The sequence below is a fragment of the Aquila chrysaetos genome, chromosome 1 (assembly GCF_900496995.4).
Source record: "Aquila chrysaetos chrysaetos chromosome 1, bAquChr1.4, whole genome shotgun sequence".
In the NCBI taxonomy this organism is placed as follows: domain Eukaryota; kingdom Metazoa; phylum Chordata; class Aves; order Accipitriformes; family Accipitridae; genus Aquila; species Aquila chrysaetos.
Genome location: NC_044004.1, coordinates 65,768,395 through 65,786,809, shown reverse-complemented (window position 1 = coordinate 65,786,809; position 18,415 = coordinate 65,768,395). Strand labels below are relative to the sequence as shown.

General features: G+C 55.4%; 1 protein-coding gene across 3 annotated transcripts; it reads left to right on the top strand.

The window, feature by feature from the left end:
• Nucleotides 1-7,660: 7,660 nt before the first annotated feature.
• LOC115343548 (coiled-coil domain-containing protein 81-like) lies at nt 7,661-18,415 on the top strand. Of its 3 annotated transcripts, none has more exons than XM_030019605.2 (15): nt 7,661-9,025; nt 9,692-9,753; nt 10,328-10,484; nt 11,353-11,609; nt 12,017-12,102; nt 12,794-12,906; nt 13,662-13,779; nt 14,605-14,731; nt 15,210-15,410; nt 15,738-15,895; nt 16,194-16,316; nt 16,504-16,624; nt 17,113-17,310; nt 17,435-17,559; nt 18,240-18,415. In XM_030019605.2, exons 1-15 carry the CDS (start codon nt 8,962-8,964, stop codon nt 18,397-18,399), a joined length of 2,070 nt encoding a protein of 689 aa, XP_029875465.1. In that variant the 5' UTR covers nt 7,661-8,961; the 3' UTR covers nt 18,400-18,415. The 3 variants fall into 3 exon arrangements, with proteins under 3 accessions (XP_029875465.1, XP_029875455.1, XP_040979950.1); XM_030019595.2 differs by having other exon boundaries at nt 9,692-9,939; XM_041124016.1 differs by having other exon boundaries at nt 7,661-9,964.

Below are 18,415 nucleotides of genomic sequence, written 5' to 3'. Positions count from 1 at the left end.
GTCTACTCGCTTTTTGAATACCTGCAGGGATAGTGACTCAACCACTTCCCTGGGCAGCCTATTCCAGTGTCTGACAACCCTCTCAGTAAAAAAATTTTTCCTAATATCTAACCTAAATCTCCCTTGCCTCAACTTGAGGCCACTTTCTCTCGTCTTATCTCCAGCCACCTGACAGAAGAGACCAGCACCCACCTCACTACAACCCCCCTTCAGGTAGTTGTGGAGAGCGATAAGGTCTCCCCTCAGCTTCCTCTTCTCTAGACTAAACAGCCCCAGTTCCCTCAGCCACTCCTCATAAGACTTATGCTCCAGGCCCCTCACCAACTTGGTTGCCCTTCTCTGGACACGCTCCAGCAACTCTGTCTTTCTTGTAGTGAGGGGCCCAAAACTGAACACAGTACTCGAGGTGCAGCCTCACCAGTGCCGAATACAGTGGAACAACCACCTCCCTGCTCCTGCTGGCCACACTATTTCTGGTACAGGCTAGGATGCCGTTGGCCTTCTTGGCCACCTGGGCACACTGGTGGCTCATATTCAGCCGCCTGTCTACCAGCACCTCCAGGTCTTTCTCTGCTGGGCAACTTTCCAGCCACTCTTCCCCAAGCCTGTAGCGCTGCACGGGATTGCTGTGACCAAAGTGCAGGACCCTGCACTTGGCCTTGTTGAACTTCATACGATTGGCCTCGGCCCATCGATCCAGCCTGTCCAGATCTCTCTGTAGAGCCTTCCTACCCTCGAGCAGATAGACCCTGCCTCCCAACTTGGTGATGTCTGCAAACTTGCTGAGGGTGCACTCAATCTCCTCATCCAAATCATTGATAAAGATATTAAACAAGAACAGGGCCCAACACTGAGCCCTGAGGAACACCACTTGTGACCTGCCGCCAACTGGATTTCACCCCATTCACCACAACCCTCTGGGCTCGTCCATCCAGCCAGTTTTTCACCCAGTGAAGAGTATGCCCATCCAAGCCATGAGACGCCAGCTTCTCAAGGAGTATACCAGGAGAGACAGTGTCAAAGGCCTTGCTGAAGTGAAGGTAGATAACATCCACAGCCTTTCCCTCATCCACTAGGCAGGTCACCTGGTCATGGAAGGAGATCAGGTTGGTCAAGGAGGACCTGCCTCTTGTAAACCCATGCTGACTGGGCCTGATCCCCTTCTTATCCTGGACTTGCCATGTGAGTGCTCTCAAGACAAACCGTTCCATAATCTTCCCCGGTACCGAGGTCAGGCTGACAGGCCCGTAGTTCCCCGGATCCTCCCTCCAACCCTTCTTGTAAATGGGAGTCACATTGGCAAGCCTCCAGTCCTCTGGGACCTCCCCTGTTGACCAGGATCGCCGATAGATGATAGAGAGTGGCTTGGCAAGGACCTCTGCCAGTTCCCTCAGTACTCTTGGATGGATTCCATCAGGTCCTATAGATTTGTGAGTGTCCAGATGGCATAGTAGGTCACTAACTACTTCCTCCTGGATTAAGGGGGGTATGTTCTGCTCTTCATCCTTACCTTCCAGCTCAAGGGGTGGAGTACCCTGAGGATAACTGGTCTCCCTATTAAAGACTGAGGCAAAGGCGGCATTAAGTACCTCGGCCTTTTCCTCATCTCTGGTGGCTACGTTCCCTTCTGTATCCATTAAAGGATAGATATTCTCCTTGGGACTCTTTTTACTGTTAACATATTTGTAAAAACATTTTTTGTTGTCCCTTACAATAGTGGCCAGATTTAGTTCTAGCTGAGCTTTTGCCTTTCTAATTTCCTCTCTGTATGACCTAACAAGATCCCTGTACTCCTCCCAAGTTGCCCGCCCTTTCCTCCAGAGATGATAAACTCTCCTTTTTTTCTTGACTCCTAGCAAAAGCTCCCCATTCAGACAGGCCAGTCGTTTTCCTCGGCGGTTCGACTTGCGGCACATGGGAATAGCCTGGTCCTGAGGCATTTAGATTTCCTTCTTAAAGAATGTCCATCCCTCCTGGACCCCTTTGCCCTTCAGGACCGTCTCCCAAGGGACTCTCTCAACCAGTGCCTTGAAGAGGCCAAAGTCTGCCCTCTGGAAGTCCATAGTGGTGGTTTTGCTGACCACCTTCCTTGCCTCACCAAGAATTGAAAATTCTATCATTTCACGGTCGCTAAGCCCAAGACGGCCTCAGACCATCACACCTCCCACCAGTCCTTCCCTGTTCGTAAACAATAGGTCTAGCAAGGCTCCTCCCCTGGTTGGCTCACCTACCAGCTGTGTCTGGAAGTTATCTTCCACACACTCCAGGAACCTCCTAGATTGTTTACTCACTGCTGTGTTGTATTTCCAGCAGATGTCTGGAAAGTTAAAGTCCCCCACAAGGACAAGGGCACACGATTCTGAGACTACTGCCAGCCGCTTGTAGAATGATTCATCCATCTCTTCAACCTGGTCGGGCGGTCTATAACAGACTCCCAGCACAATATCTGCCTTATTGGCTTTCCCTCTCATCCTCACCCATAAGCACTCCACCTTGTCATCAGAATCGTGTAGCTCTGTAGAGTCAAAACATTCCCTAACATAGATAGCCACCCCACCACCTCTTCTACCTTGCCTATCCCCTCTGAAGAGCTTGTAGCCATCCATTGCAGCACTCCAGTCATGGAATTTGTCCCACCATGTTTCCGTGATGGCGACTAAGTCATATCTATCCTGCTGCATGATGGCTTCCAGCTCCTCCTGTTTATTGCCCATGCTGCGTGCATTGGCATAAATGCATTTGAGCTGGGTTATCGAATCCACCCCTAACATCGGCACGCTGCCCCCAGGCTCATCTCTGGTGCACCTAGTTTTATCCCTTACCCCCTTCAAACCAAGTTTAAAGCCCTCTCTATGAGCCCTGCCATCTCACAAGCGAGGATTCTTTCACCCCTTTGAGATAGCTGGAAACCATCTGTCGCTAGCAAGCCCGGTGCTGTGTAAACCTCCCCATGATCAAAAAACCCCCAAATTCCACTGATGGCACCAGTCTCTGAGCCACGTATTAACCAGGTGTGTTTTCCTGTTCCTTTCAGTGTATTTCCCTGCCACTGAAGGAATTGAGGAAAACACTACCTGTGCTCCCGATCCTTCCACTAATTGTCCCAGTGCCCTGAAGTCCCTTTTGATTGCCTTTGGATTTCTCTCTGCAATCTCATCACTGTCAACCTGCACAACCAGCAATGGGTAATAATCAGAAGTCCGTACCAGAACAGGGAGTTTCCTGGTAATGTCTTTTACCCGGGCCCCAGGGAGGCAGCAGACTTCCCTGTGGGATGGGTCAGGTCTGCATATTGGGCCCTCTGTCCCCCTCAGAAGGGAGTCGCCTACGACAATTACCCTCCTTTTTCTTTTTTCAGAGGATGTGAGAATGCATGGGGCTGCCCGACTGGGCCTAGGCACCTCCCTAGATAGGACTTCATCTACACCCTGATCTTCACTGGCCTTGTCCTCAAGTTCCAGAGCCCTATACCTGTTGCGTAGGGGCAACTGGGAAGGTGAGGGAGACCGGGAGGGGATTCGCCTGCCTCCCAGAGCAGGGACCTGTATCCATTCCCCTCCATCTCTTAGGTCCCCTCCTGCCTGCTGGCAAGAGGGCAGGGGATCCTCTGCTTCTTGCGGAGCCTCCATCTGCTGCCTCTGCCTCAGGGGTGGCAGGCTGTGGGCCCACCAATCTATCTCCCTCTCACACTCCCTGATACTCCTCAACCTTTCCACTTCCTCCTTCAGCTCTGCCACCAAGCTGAGCAGATCATCCACCTGGTCACACCTCACACAAGAGGTGTCCCCGCTGCCCTCTGTCATCAGTGATAGACTCAGGCACTCCCTGCAGCCAGAGACCTGGACAGCTGCATGTTTACATGGGACCTCCTCGTTGCCACATTTTTCCTAACAATGGCTTTCACCAGAGAGGCAACCATACCGGGGTCTCCCTCCGGGCTGACGCCCACCACTTGAGTAGCATTCTCGAGCTGGGAAGAGGAAGACAGGGGCTGCGCCCTACCTGCACGCCCCACCTGCACTCCCTGCCTACGCAAACTGCCACGCCACGCCCTGTTTGCCCACCCTGTTCGCAGGCGCTCCTGGTCGCCGGCCCTCCTCAAGGCCGTTCAAATCTCGCGCAGTTGCCCGTGGCAATGCCCACGCCATGTCAGCCTCTCTCGAAGGATAGGTGTGGGCCGGCCTGGGGCCACAGCCCGGCTGCATGCCCCTGCAGCCGTCCTGCTCAGGGTTCCACAGCTCAGTCTCCATTTCTGGCCTCATCCTACCCTGAGAGGAGTCAGAGCTGTGCTGCAGAGGCTGCGGTCCCCTCCACCACACAGCCAGGATGGGCCACGAGAAGGGCGGCCCCCGTTCCAGCCACCCCATGGGTCACCAGCTACTCTCGTGGCGCCACAGCAGCTGTTGCTGGCGCATCCCACCCCCCGGTGCCGCTGCCGCCAGGGCCCTCAGGCCTCCCCATCCATCCTCGCGGCTCAGGGGGGACGGGGGAGAGAATCGGAATGTCAAAGGGAGAAAACTCATGGGTTTTGAGGGAAAGACAGTTTAATAGGTAAAGCAAAAGCCGTGCGCGCAAGCAAAGCAAAATAAGGAATCCATTCACTCTTTCCCACCGGCAGGCTGGTGTTCAGCCATCTCCAGGAAAGCAGGCCTCCATCACACGTAACGGTTACTTGGGAAGACAAGCACTGTAACTCCAAACTTCCCGCCTTCCTCCTTCCTCCCCCAGCTTTTATTGCTGAGCACGACGCCATGTGGTAGGGAATAAATACCCCTTTGGTCAGCTGTGCCGGCTGTGTTTCCTCCCAACTTCTTGGGCGCCCACAGCCTCCTCGCTGGCGGGGCAGCGTGAGAAGCAGAAAAGGCCTTGACGCCGTGTAAGCACTGCTCAGCGATAACTGGAACATCCTTGTGTTAGCCACGCCGTTTTCAGCACAAATCCAAAACATAGCCCCATACCATTTACTATGAAGAAAACGAACTCTATCCCAGCCAAAACCAGCACACCCGCCCAGCTGCTGGGAGGGGGACTACAGCTGCCCGCATGCCTTTGGGGGTGAAGGACTACACCCCCCCCCAGCATGCCCCAGGGGAGGGAGTACAGCTCCCAGCATGCTGTGGAGTACAGTCCCACGAGCTGGAGGGCCACCTGGCCCCGCGGGTGGCCCAGGAGGCTGCAGCCGACGTGACACATGGGCTGGCCCGACGCCTCCTCGCTCCCCTGCCACCCAGCACGTCTGGGGCAGGAGCGCCCGGGGCCGCGGGGCGAGTTGGTGGCACGCAGCAGCTACAGCTGTGGCAGGGAGAGGAAGAGATGACAGCTGTGAGCCCCAGGGTGGCAGGGACACCCTGGCATGCCGCTTGTCCCAGCGGCAGCGGCGTGGCAAACCTCGTCTCGTTGTCCCCAAAGGGTTCTTTTACCCGGTATGCAGACGGCCAGTAACGCACTGAGTCGAGATACTTGGTTTTTATTTCTTTTCTGCGCAGAAGAGGGTGCGAGGCATCTAACACAGCCAGCACACACTTGAAACACAAGCAGGGTCTTATACACACGGCAGGATCAAGGAAAAAGGGGCAAAAAAATACATGATTGGTTACAAACAATTTATATAGCAGAAGTGCTTCTACACATGTCTACGTGATTACCTAACTCAGTATATTAAGGTGGTCTCTTACAATTGCATACTCGTTATGCACAAGTGGGTGTCATTTTTACCATTAAAGATCATGCTAGGTTAGCTAAGGACATGCTTTTCTTGACACCACTCCAAAACTGGGCACCTATGGTATAAATCAGCAGTAAGGGAATAGCATTGACAGAACCTTGTTGTTTCACATCCTTGCTTCAATGGATTCAATGTAGGGACTTTCCATTCCTATTCCGATGGTTTCAATAACTGATTGTGGGAGTCGATTGTTGTCCTTCCGACATCAGTCTGTGCTGGAGTCCAGCCCCTCCTGTCACCTGCTCAGAGAGAGATGTCACTTTGAAGGACAGCAGCACCTTTAACCCGGCAGCTTTTTCTCCAGTGCCAATCCTGAGTTCCCATCGCAGCAGAAGCCCCCGCTGTGCCTCGCAACGGAATATACAGCACCGCTGGTGACTTCAGAAAAATGTGTTCCCACAAGCTGGAAAGCCAGGATAGAAGTTTATCAAGTTTTCAATCGTTTTCTTTTAAAGAGAGGAGCTGGAAGTAACTGGAAGAGGTTCCGATGTAGCAATCCATCCAAACTCCCTATCAGATGTGGAGGAAGAGGCTGAGACGGCCAGCACCCAAGAGAAGAGGCTTCCTTCTGCTGAGGCAGACCGAGAGGCGTAACGACTTTTATCTGTTCTCAACTGACATCAAGGCTTTTGCCTTGGACCTTGAAACTGAAGACTGAATATCTGTCCTGGTTTTGGCTGGGATAGAGTTAATTTTCTGTCTAGTAGCTGGTATAGTGTTATGTTTTGGGTTCAGTATGAGAAGGATGTTGGTAACACACTGATGCTTTCAGTTGTTGTTAAGTAGTGTTCATACTAAGTCAAGGATTTTTCAGCTTCTCATGCTCAGCCAGCAAGAAAGGCTGGAGGGGCACAAGAAGGTGGGAGGGACACAGCCAGAACACCTGACCCAAACTGGCCAAAGGGGTATTCCATACCATGTCACGTCATGCCTAGTATATAAACTGGGGGGAGTTGGGCTGGGAGGGATCGCTGCTCAGGAACTCTCTGGGCGCTGGTCGACGGGTGGTGAGCAATGGCACTGTGCATCACTTGCTTTGTATATTCCAATCCTATTAGTATTATTATTGTAATTTTATTATTGTTCTTATTTTCATTATTAGATTCTTCCTTTCTGTTCTACTAAAATGTTCGTATCTCAACCCACGAATTACAGTTTCTTTCCGATTCTCTCCCCCATCCCACTAGCAGGGGGGAAGTGAGTGAGCGGCCGCGTGGTGCTTAGTTGCTGGCTGCGATTAAACCGTGACAGAGAACTAGCTGGGCATTTTCAGTTTTGGAAATAGGCTGTGCAGAGAATAAGAGTAACGAGACGTTTAGGTGCTGAGGTCCCCCGTGCTCTTTGGCCCAACAACAGCCTGGCTCCCTGTTTGCGTCGCACCTAAAAAATGTAGTCATTCTCTGTTATTCATTGTAGAGCCTGTTTCCAAATTAAAAAAGGCCGGCTAGTTCTCCCACAAGGAAGGTGCCAGGACTGAAAGCTGTTCGTGGGGACAACCTTCCCTTGGCAGCCCATCCACAGGCCCAATAGCACTGGGGATCAGATCTTTCCTCATCGCTTAAATATTTCGTTACTCTCATTCTCTGCACAGCCTACTTCCAAAATTAAAAGCGTCCAGCTACTTCGCCGGCATGGAAGGTGCCAGGACTGAAAGTTGTTGCTGGCCATCACCTTCCTTTTCCAGCCCGTTCACAGGCCCAAGGGCACTGGGGCTCTGTGCTTGCCTAGCGATCTAAACATCTCGTCACTCTCTTTCTCTGCACAGCCTATTTCCAAAATTGAAAAAGTCCAGCTACTTCGCCGGCATGGAAGGTGCCAGGAATGAAAGCTGTTGCTGGCCATCACCTTCCCTTTGCAGCCCATTCACAGGCCCAAGGACGCTGGTTGTCTGCGCTTGCCTCACGCGTAAACATGTCGTTACTCTCCTTCTCTGTGCAGTATATTGTTGACTACATTCTTGGCAATGGTGCAGTCTCACCAGGAGATTTGGAATGGATCTAAAAAAAAAAGTCTTATCATTCTTTTTTAAGTAAATTGGGCACAGACAGGTTCTCCCTTAGCACCTAGGTTCGTCACAGCTCTTGGCCATTCCTGGGTGCTGTAACACGCAGGTAACACCCTTCTGGTAATGCCTCACGAGGTGGTGGGATGCCCAGCCGGTCAAGGAGTGACCTACGCTTGTTGTATTTGGAGGCAAATATGCTGGGAAACAGAGGTGAGATCAGCATCACGGATGACGCTGGCAGTGCAATAGTAGGGCCAACGCTGCAAAAAGCGTCAAGGGGGCTGATGAGCCTTAGGTCTGTGATGACACCGAGCCCGGCAGCTGGGTTTGCAGGGGACGATTTCAGCCAATATACGTGCCCCACTGTTAGGAGTAACCCCTGTGGTCTGCTCTGAGGGCGGAGGGGTGCAGTTCATTTCCACTGTGAGGATGCTAAAGGCAGCGTCTGCGATGGATGTATGTCCCAAGGGTCCTTAAAACACGCGGTTTGCGGTGGCAAGGGTGCTCTGTGCTGGGCGCGGATGGCAAGGGGTGAGCAGCGGGAGCTGCAGCGGGACCCGCGTGGGAGCGGGTCAGGTGCTGCTGGGGCCAGTCGGAGACGGTTCCAGCCAGCTCCAAAGCAGGTGTGAGCAGCCACCGCCTGCCAAAGCTCCGCCAGTCAGGGGAGCCCGCCGCTCCCCGCTGCAGACATGTTGGGTAGGAGAGGCAGGAAGAAGCAGGGAAGGGTAGAAGGAAGCCCATAAGCACTTAGAGCCTGGTGTCCCCACGTGGGGACATGGCAGGGTTGAGCCCCAGCCTGGGGAAGCCCCTCCTGGTCTGGAGACAGTGAGGGGGGGCAGCCCCCTGAAGACCCTTCCCACTGCAGAGCCCCCCTGGCAGGGCCTGGGCAGGTGGGGGGGGGGGGGGGTGCGTGCAGCCCCTCTGTGACACAGTCTGGGGTCACAGTGGGACAGCCCCTCTTTCCCCATCGGGACCAGCATCCACCCCACACACCCCGGCAAGGCCGAGGGGACGCCAGGCGCTGGGGGCTGTTCTTGCCAGCGCTCTGCTCTAGAAGAGCTGCTCTGCAGTGAGGAGGAGAAGGCGGAGAGAGGCAGCACAACAGCACTGGGGGTGGTGAAGGGCGGCGGAGGAGGAGAGCAGAGGAGGAGTAGGCTTTTTGCAGGAAGCAAGAAAGCCATCGGCCAGCCACCTGCTGCAGTTCTTGACCTGGAGCAAGGGTGGAACTAAGATGGCAAAAGACCTCTTCTTGCGGCCTCACTTGTCTCCAACAACTGAGAAGCTCAAGAACACTGGTAAGGCCCTCAGACCCATTTCATGAGTGCTGCCAGGTCAAGGACGTCTCTGAAAACAGGCATGGAAACCCTGAGGGCTGTGGGGGTGGCTGCTCAGGACTGGTGACTGCAAGGAGGGACCTGCTTGACCATCCCTGAGGGCCGAGGGGCTGATTCGACAGCCAGGGCTCCTGGTTCTCTTCCTGACGTGGTTCCTGCTTTCCTGGGGCACCCCAGGCAGAAGCCCCTGGCCCCAAAGGGCTGCTCCTTGCCTGGTGGTGGGCATTGCCCACCCTGAGCTCATGTCTGAGTGGAAGAGCTGAAGGTGCTCGTGGGCTGTGCAGAGTCGGTGTGTTTGGAGACGCAACGCAGGGAAACTGGCTGGGGAGACACCGGGGCCTGCCCTGACCCTCTGAGACTTCCGCGGAACCCAGCACCGTGCCCTCGCTGGCGTGGCAATCCACTGCCGGTTTCCCATGGGAGCGAGTCACACCCTGGAGAGCTGCACCTGAAAGGAAAGGAGCCCGCCTGGAGGCCAGCTGAGGGGTCCTTTGGTTCTTGCCGGGCTCTAGAGAGACCATCTGAAACGCTTGTGTTAGAAATACATTGGTCCTTGGACAGGAGCGGGCTGAATGGTTTTGCGGTCGCTGCCTCAGAGCATGACATGTCTTTCCCTTGTTTTTCCAGAGTTCGTCAAGATTTGGGCCAGCACATCATGCTACCTCAGCCAACGGCTGGCTCTCCACCAGGTGGGACTTACCTCCTTCTCCTCCCCTCACATCCTGACGAAGGCTGACGAAGTCCCGACAGACCTTTGCCATGGAGTGCAATTGGTTTGCCCCTCCTTTGAAAGACGGAACAATGCCCCAGCACGACCCTGCGATGCACAGATGTGCAACGGACCACCTCCTCTGTCCATTCAGATGTACCATAAGGTCCAGGCCTGGTGTCATAAAAAGGGTTGGTGCTTCTGGAGTCCCCATGGTCAGAGTTGCATGACAAAACTTGGCAGCCTGGGACACTTCAGGGTTTATTCCAAGTGTGGGAACCACCCTCCCCCCCACCACCCACCCACCCATCTTTTATCTTATTGAGCCAAAGGATGTTTGTCAGCTTTTCCTGAACTACCTGGCTCTTCATGAATGAAGGGGAGTGAGAGGGAAAAGCGTGGGCCCTGTTTGTCTTCTCCCAAGGTTTCCAAAGAGCCCCTCTTGCTCCTTTGTACCTCAGGCATGGGCAGGGCACTCAGCGCCGTCACCATTCTCTGACAAGTCATCCATCTGTCCCTCCAAGACTTCTGATCCACCACCTCATCTGTTTCAGGCTGTCCGCATTCCTGGACTTGGGACTTTTGTGGTTGTCAGAGAGCGAGTAGTCAGCAAGGAGAAGGATCTGGTGGTTGTGGAGAGACCCGTGTTTCATCTTGCGAACGCTATTGCGCGGGATCATGACCTCCGATATGGTTGCATAGACGTTCCTGGTAAGCAGAGGGACTGAAAGCGGCGCTTGCCTTTTTGAGCAGAGTGGGGAGGTGTGCTCTGTTGTCCAGAGGTGACTGAGCGGAGTACCAAACTCCCACCGCAGTCCTGAGAACAGCTTCGGCTGGACAAAACCAGCCTGCTGTGAAAAGGACCCTGCCTACCTACTCGTTTTGAATAATCACCAGAGGACAATACAGCATAACAGCACACTCTCTCTGACCTGCCTCAGCAACATGTTTCCTTCCAGTTTTATTGGTGCCGTGTCTTCTTGTTACACGGTATTTCAACTCTCGCTCCCTCTTTCTGCTGCGCTGGACCTAATACAGGCTCTTCCCGGCTCTCACAGCCTCTTTGCAAGGGGGAAACGCGGCGGGGGAGAGACGGTTCGTTCCAAAACCCAGTGACCGCAATGCCTGCGCTTCCGAGTCGCTGCTGCCATTGCAGCAGCTGTCGCAGGACCCGGGGGGGCACCAAGAGCTTGGGACTGTGTTTGGGGTGCATTTCTGTCTAACAACAAAGAGAGCACAGAGTGTGGGCACAGCTCCAGTGGGCTGGCACCCTCCAGCTTGCCGTGGGACCTGGCGCCTTTCTCCCCACCTTGTCCTGCAGTCATGGCTCTTCTGCCTGCCAAGCGCCTAAGACTCTTTCCTTCCCTTTCTGTATCAGAGAAACCACAGCTGTTGGCTCCACACCTCACTTTCCACCTCTAGCAGGAAGGGATGACGGGAGCTTCTCCTGAGAGGCGCTGTACCAGCTAGGCAACTCAGTAGCAACGTATTGCATGAGAGCCTGGCAGCTGCAGACTTTTGACTGTAGCCTGCTCAGCAGCTCTGCAAGTTCACGTGTTTCTCTTCTCTTGTTTTTCAGGCCATCAACATTTTGAGCAACTGCCATACGCTCAGATAGCCTCAGACAACGCTGTCTCTGAGGGCACGGTGCAGCTCTGCGTGGAAAGGACCATGCGTCTTTTCCGTGTCTGCCTCGAGAACAGGGATAACGTTGCCCTCGTTTGGAGGGACGTGGGCATGCTGATCATCCAGGGAAGAGACGTAAAAATGAGATTTTACACAGACTTTCTGAAAAGGCTGAATGGGACTGACCAGATGTTGCAAGCTGTTCTCGAGGTAGGACTTTTGTTTTCCCAGTGCCACTCCTGGTTCTTCTGAAATGCATTCTGGGGGGCTGCTTTCTCCTGGCCTGCCATGCCTTTTGTTCAGCCGCTTGGGCTCCTTGCGGTCTACAGTACCGCAGGCGCTCTGTAGAGCGCTTCCCTTGCGTGCAATGGTCCGGCTTTGCGAGAGGTACCGCCGGAGGGGCCTCACTTTGTGACAAAAGGCCAGCGTTGATGGTGGGCAGCGCTCCTGGCCTCACTCTCGGGGTAGGGAGCAGAGGCACAGGCAGAGCAAGGCGTGCTGAGGCCAGAGCCCTTTGGCTGCTCTGGCTTTTTGCTTGCGTTGGTCTGAGGTGGACTGAGCAGCCAGCCCTTCCCAGTGTCCCCGTGTCCCATCACCTGTCTCCATCCTTGTTGCAGATGCCAGAGATGAGGGACTCGGTCATCTCACGCCATGACACTGCTGCTTCCCAGACCTCTTCTGGGCGTGTTATCGTCCTACCAGGGTATGTTTGCTGCTGCAGCCCTTGGCTGAGCAAGCGAGCAGCTTCTCAGCTCATGCCTGGGAGGGCTGCCTTGCCAGGCGCCGAGAACTACACTCGTGATGGCACTGAGGACTGAGTGTTTGAGAGGCCTGTTGGCAGGGAACTCCCTGCTTGCTCTTGTTCAGTTTGACTTCATTTGGAGGAACATGGGACAGCGACAATGCTTTATGTGCCTGTCCTACTGTGGACCTAGAGAGGCATTTAGGCAACATTTTCCATCAGGTTTCTCGCGCTCTTTTTCTTTCCTGTGTGTGAGACTGCCTTCTGCCTGGGGCCAAGTGGTGGAGGGGTGGGTTCTTGTCCAAACAGGACCTTGCAGCTGGTGGGGTTCTGCAGAGCTCTGTCTCGTGCCAACATTGCTGTGCGGTGCCATCGACGACTGAGGGGAGGGAGGTGACTCCTTATAGCTGCAAAGGCATTCATCTGCAAGGCTCTACAAGAGACTTGGAGGACTAGATCAGGATTCAGAATGGTATTGCATAATCAGAGCACTAGAGATTAGTCTGCCCTCCGTGTGCACTATGAGTAAAGAGCGGAATCATTTTCCCCAGAAGCAGCAACGGGAGTTCCTGCTGTGGTCCTCCGGGATGGGCTGCCTTGGGAAACAAAGCGGTGTCCTTTTTTCAGCCTGGTGCCTACTTCCTCTTTCCAGGTACAAGCTTGAGACCGTGCCTAAAATGCCAACAGTGAAAGCAGACCTGACAGGACATGTGAAGGCCGCCCCAGAGAAGGGCTGGGGAAAAGGTGATGGCAGTGGAAAGAAAGGTAAGGGACCAGCGGCTTGCTGGCAGGGGGCCGGCGGTTTTCCTTCCTCCGCTCCTGGAGGGGATTAGAGCTGAGGTTCCCCCAGGATGCCTGGAAGAGGCAGAGGCACCTCCTGTGACTCTCTGTAGCCATTATGGTAAAGCTCCAGCGACCCGTTGTGGAACAAGGTCTCAGGACAGCCCTGCACCACAAATGGCCACTGGGACTGCCGAAGGACACCTTCCCAGCGGCCTCCGCTCCCCAGCCTGTGCTGCAAACAGTGCCAGGCTCTAACCCTGCTTCTTTCCATCATATTCTCAGATGTCTCAGAAGCAATGCCTTTGGTGTGAACCTGCCCCAGCAGCAAATCTGTGTGCATGGGACCAGTGCAGAAATCCAAGAGCTGGCTCCTCTCGTGCTAAATGATTCCCTTCCCCAGAATGGCTCTTGGAGACCACCAGCATCTCGCAGGGAGCCCCCCCCATTACAGCACATGGATGAGAGAAAGCTGTCGAAACAGTTTTCCCCAGGGAATAATGGTGCACTGCAGGCATGAGGAGCTGGGCAAAAAAACCCAGTGTCAGAAAAGGCCTAAGACCTCCCAGGAGACATGGCTTTCATCCAAAGGGGTGAAAAGGACCACCTTCACCAGTGTTACCACAGGCCTGAGCAGACCTGCACATCACTCTTCTTGGAACTGGGACATAATAGGCACCCAGTTCCCAGAACAACACCAAGGTGCTGTTCTGAAGAGTCGTCTCATTTCCTGTTTCTAGAGGATCTTGCCGAGCAGCGCCTCCTTCGTCGAGCAAGGCTTTCTCCAAAGCGGTTACCTGCAGCGACTGTAAAGTCAGAGCAGGGTCAGAAAGCTGAGGGGAGTGAGCCTCGTGCCAGGTGAGACACTTGCATAAATGGTGAGGGTGACCCCGCGCTCTCTCGTCTGTGTGGGAGCGGGATGTTTCTCCTGGACACAGGGGCTAGACAAACTCAAAGTGCAGTTATCCCACGTCCCACTAACTAATGGTTCCTTGGCGCATGGCAAGCGTCTTTTAGCTTCTTGGGAGACTCTGCCAGCAGCATCATTTCTTTCTTTGCTCCTGGTGTGCGTATCCGTTGAGTAACTAACTGCAGGTGCTCCTTCCAGGAGCGGAAGGTCTGTTTGGCTTTCCCTTCAGATTGAAATGACCGCGACCTTTCTGTTTGCTGAGAACGGTGTTCCGCACTTAGGTACTGCAGAGGGTTCCTCCGATTAACCAGAAGCCTCTTCTATGTCTCATGGCCCGCAAACGAGAAGGGCCAAGGAGAGCTCAGTGGCAGGATTGCTTTTCTCATGGGGTCGTGTCCTCCTCCTCCTTTTGACACCGCGTCCCCAGTGCCCAACCTCCTCGTACAGCCCGTGCGCACTCTTTTATTTCGGACCACTGAGCAGACTTCGGTGCAGTGACCCGAAGGCTGTAGCGGTACCTCCGGGCTTAGGACTCTGTTCCTCTCGTTGCTCCAGCAAGAGAGGGCCTAGACCTGGGCATCCTGAGGTTTAGTGGGGCTGTTGGGCACATCTGAATCTGACAGCTTGGGGTCTTCTCTGTCTCTGTGGACTTGTTCACAAGGAAGCAAGCAGAGCGCATTCTGCTGCAGAAGCATGTGCACCACTTGGAAGCGCAGGATGCAGAACCAGCTCCTCCTGCACTCCTGCCAACACGCCCTGTTGTGTCTTTGCAGGCAGCTACTGGCCATCCAGGGGAGCTCCTTGAAGGAAAAGGAGGAGAAAGAGAAACAGAAACTAATTCCTCTGGTCGAACCCCGAACAGTAGACTTCATTGCCAGAGCTATTGAGAGGAGAGAAAAGGTACCTGACACGGGCTGCTGCAGCGAGCGTGTCGTACCGGACTGTAGAGAGGCGTCGCTCCACGCACGCCGATTCTCACAAGATTCTTCACTGTGTGTGCACAGGACCACTGACTAGTTGCTTTGGTGTTTGCTTGAAGAGAGGCGGGTGACTCTGCCATTTGAGAATATGTTCTTCACTTCCATTAGCCTCATGAAACACACGCAAAGACCTTACTTGTGAATGTTTCTGTCGGCAACGTGACTGCAAGGCTTGTCTGGGACAGCCATCTGCCAGGTGGTTTTTAGCCTGGTGGTCGCTTATCTTCCTGGTCATTACAGACGGGCTCTTTGGTGGAGCCTGCAGGAACCTGGGAGCAAACCAGTGTGGGCAGAAAGGCAGAAGAGAAGGGGCAGAAGGGAGGGTAGGAATGAAACCAGCCCAGCCCTCTGCAGGGCAGACTAATGCTGCCTTCTGTTGCATTTTCGTGCCCCTCCAGAATAAACACTTGAAGAGGAAGGAGAAGCTTCCAGAACACATCCAGAAATACTTGGATGAAGAGGAAGAAGAGAAAACAGAACTGGCAGAGGAGAAAAAAAGGAAACTGCAAACCCCGCCAGTGACCAAAGAGAAGGCTAAGAGAGAAAAGGAGACGCTGAAAGCGAAAGCTGAGAGAGAAAAGGAGACACAGAGGAGCCAGGTACTTTGAATTACTGTAGAAAAAGAGCACTTTCTCTTCTGGGGGGCTGAGATTGCAAGATACCTCTAGCACCCCAGCCATCCCAGCAGCATTGCTGCAGCAGAGCTGGGCGGGTGACTGCTGCCTTTCCTGAGCAAGAGGGGTGACAGGGAGTTGTAGTGAAACCCTGGTGACACTCAGGCATCACCCCAAGGGTATGCTGAGGTCCTTCTCCTGGTTTTCCCCATCCCGCTGCGGTCCCTGCCAGAAGTGGCCTGGGGGTCTGCGTTCTGGGAAGCAGCACCCTCCGGGTGTGGGGCTGCTGTACGAGAGTCTCTTCCTGTGCAGGAATCCAGTTCCTCTGAGCAAGCATCAGTCAGCCCCTCGACTAGCACGGAGACGGGGGACTCCAGCCCCGACCTCCTGGAGACGATGACGGAGGAGTGGGAAGAGGCCGGAGAAGAGGCACCCACAGTCTGCGAGGACGACGCTGTCCCCCCTAAGCGGTAAGTGTGCGCCAGCTCCAGCCGAGGCCTGGAGCACTGGGGTGGTGGTGAGCCACTGGTGGTGGTGGTGGGTCAAGGAAGCCAAGCCCTGAGCCATGGGGCCTCACAGAGCGCCCGGGGATTTCTCCAGCCATGGGTTAGAGCCCGATGGCAGGGGCCAAAGCAGGTGCTTGAAACTCCTCCTGCCTTGAAGGGGTTGTGGGGCCGAATGGGGCCACGTAGGTGTGGGGCTGGGCGCAGGAAGAGGCAGGAGAGTCGCAGCTGAAGGGTCAGAGAGACTTTGTCCTTGCTGTTGCAGGAGCCTTTCCCCACGGACACGCCAGGCCCTGCGGCAGGTGGTGACGTGCATCCTGGGGCAGGTCACCCGCAAGCGCAGGGGGCAGAGGGATGACCAGGCGGATCTGCAGGACAAGCTCAAGTGGTAAATCTCTCCAGACACGGGCAGTGTCTCCTCTCCCGCGCTGCCCTTCCTCCCGCTCCCCGCAGCACCGGGGGAGCCAGGCGCTTTTCCTGGCACTGGCCTCTGCGGCGGGCACCCAGCTTGGGAGCCCCGGCTGGAGAGCAGTCTCCCTGTGCTCACGCCACCTCCTCCCACTGTGTGCCTGCAGCGAGCTGGCAGTGCTGCAGTGGCGTCGGTTGGGGCAAGAGGCATGCAGCAGCCCACAACTGCGCGAAGCTGGACCCCAACCTGCACCCCCTGCTAGGGCAGGGAAGAGGAGGGCAGGACCGGTACGTGGCGTGGGCTCCAGGAGGGACTGTGTCGTATCCAGCTGTAGAAAAGCATAGTGATACGGATGTCGTGTCTTGCAAGACCCCATATCGTGTGCTTAGCTGAAGGCTGAAGCACTTCTCCCGAGGTTTTCTCGAGAGGCAGCAGGTTGTTCTGTCCATTTAGAAGACAGCCTTCACTTCTGTCATCTCCAGCAACACCCGAAGAGTTGATCTGGTGGTGTTTGCATTGGCGACAGCACTGCCAGGCTTGTCTGGGATAGCAAGCAGCTGGGTTGCTTTCAGCCCCATGGTCACTTGGCTCGGGGGGGGGGGGGGGTGTCATTGCAGAAAGGCTCTGCAGTCGGGCCTGTGAGGACTGTGAGCAAACCAGGGCTGACAGAGAGGCTGAGAAGAAGGGGCAGGAGGGAGGGAGAGAGCTAAAATCCCCCCAGCCCTCCGCCGGGGAGACTAACACTGCCTGCTGCTGCATTGCCGTGGCCCTGCAGGCGCAGCCCCGTGCGTGCACGGAGGAGGAAGGACGCAAGCTCTGGGACTCCTTGCGCAAGAAGTGCCAGCAGAAGGCAAGGGCAAAAGTGGCACCCCCGAAGGCTTGGAAAGACAAGCGAGAGCAATGGGAGGCCCAGGTGCTGCAGGCAGTGAAAAACAATGAGGAAAAGAGTATTCCTGTCCTGCGGGGAGCCAAGGTGGGAAGGTCCCTAAGCCCTAGGAGCGTGGGGGCTGACTGTCCTGTGTGGGGCTGTACCAGTTCCCTGCTGCCCAGTGACACCTCCTGTGCTCACCCCCCTCTCTCTCTCTCTCTGTGTGCAGGGCTCCTGCGTTCGTGGCACTCCAGAGTGGTGGGGAGAGGGCAGAAAAGGGCCATCCGCGGAGGATGAGGAGAGCCCAGAGGACAAGCCGAGTCTTTGCCTTTTGGAGTCCTCACCTCTGAAAAGGTGAGTGTAGGCCAGCTTCAGGCCAGACCTGGGCCAGCTGGGGGCTGGTGACCCAGCTGTGGGTGGGGGAAGCAAATCCCAGAGCCACGGGGCTGGACACGGACAGCATCCTCTCCTTTGTCATACCGTGGGAATGGCACGGGTCAGTCCCTGATGCCAGGTGCCTCTCTGCAGCCCCAAGCACAGCCGGCACTGAGGGGGCTGTGGGGTTGAATGGGACCATGGCGGCGAGGGCGACTGGGAGAGGGGAGAGGCGGGAGGGTCTTGGTCGAGATGTGAGACTTCTGTCCTTGCTGCGGTAGCAGCCTTTCCCCACGACCCAGTGGGCTTTGCGAGGAGCAGCGACCCGCCTCCTCGAGAAGGTAGAGGGAAAAGCCCACTGCTGTGGTGGTGAGGAGGACTGCCTCAGGTAAGGATCTCCAAACATGCCCGGCGTTTGCCCCTGCCCGGCAGTGCCCTTCCTTCCTTTGAGTTCCCACAGCCCCCGGGCAGAGAGGGTCTTTTCCTGACAGCCCTCGCGGCGTGGAGAGCAGCAGGCTGGGGTTGCATTGCACGGACCATGGGCCCGCTCTCTCCAGACAGAAGCAGATCCCACCACACGTGTCCTGACTAGACTTGCAGTGGTGCTCTGCACCTCCCTGTGCATCCAAGACTGCAGAGCTTTGTATTCAACTCCTCAGCCCTGCGGAGCAGATCTGGTGGACGTCGGCGAGTGCCAGGAGAGCCTCTCGGGCACAGAGGCTCCCGAGAGAGATGTCCAGCGAGAGCCTCCTCCAGCATGACGAGCGCCAGTGCCGGCCAGCCAGGCTGTTAACACCAGTGCTTCCGTCTGTTCAGTAAAGCCCCCATCTGCAAA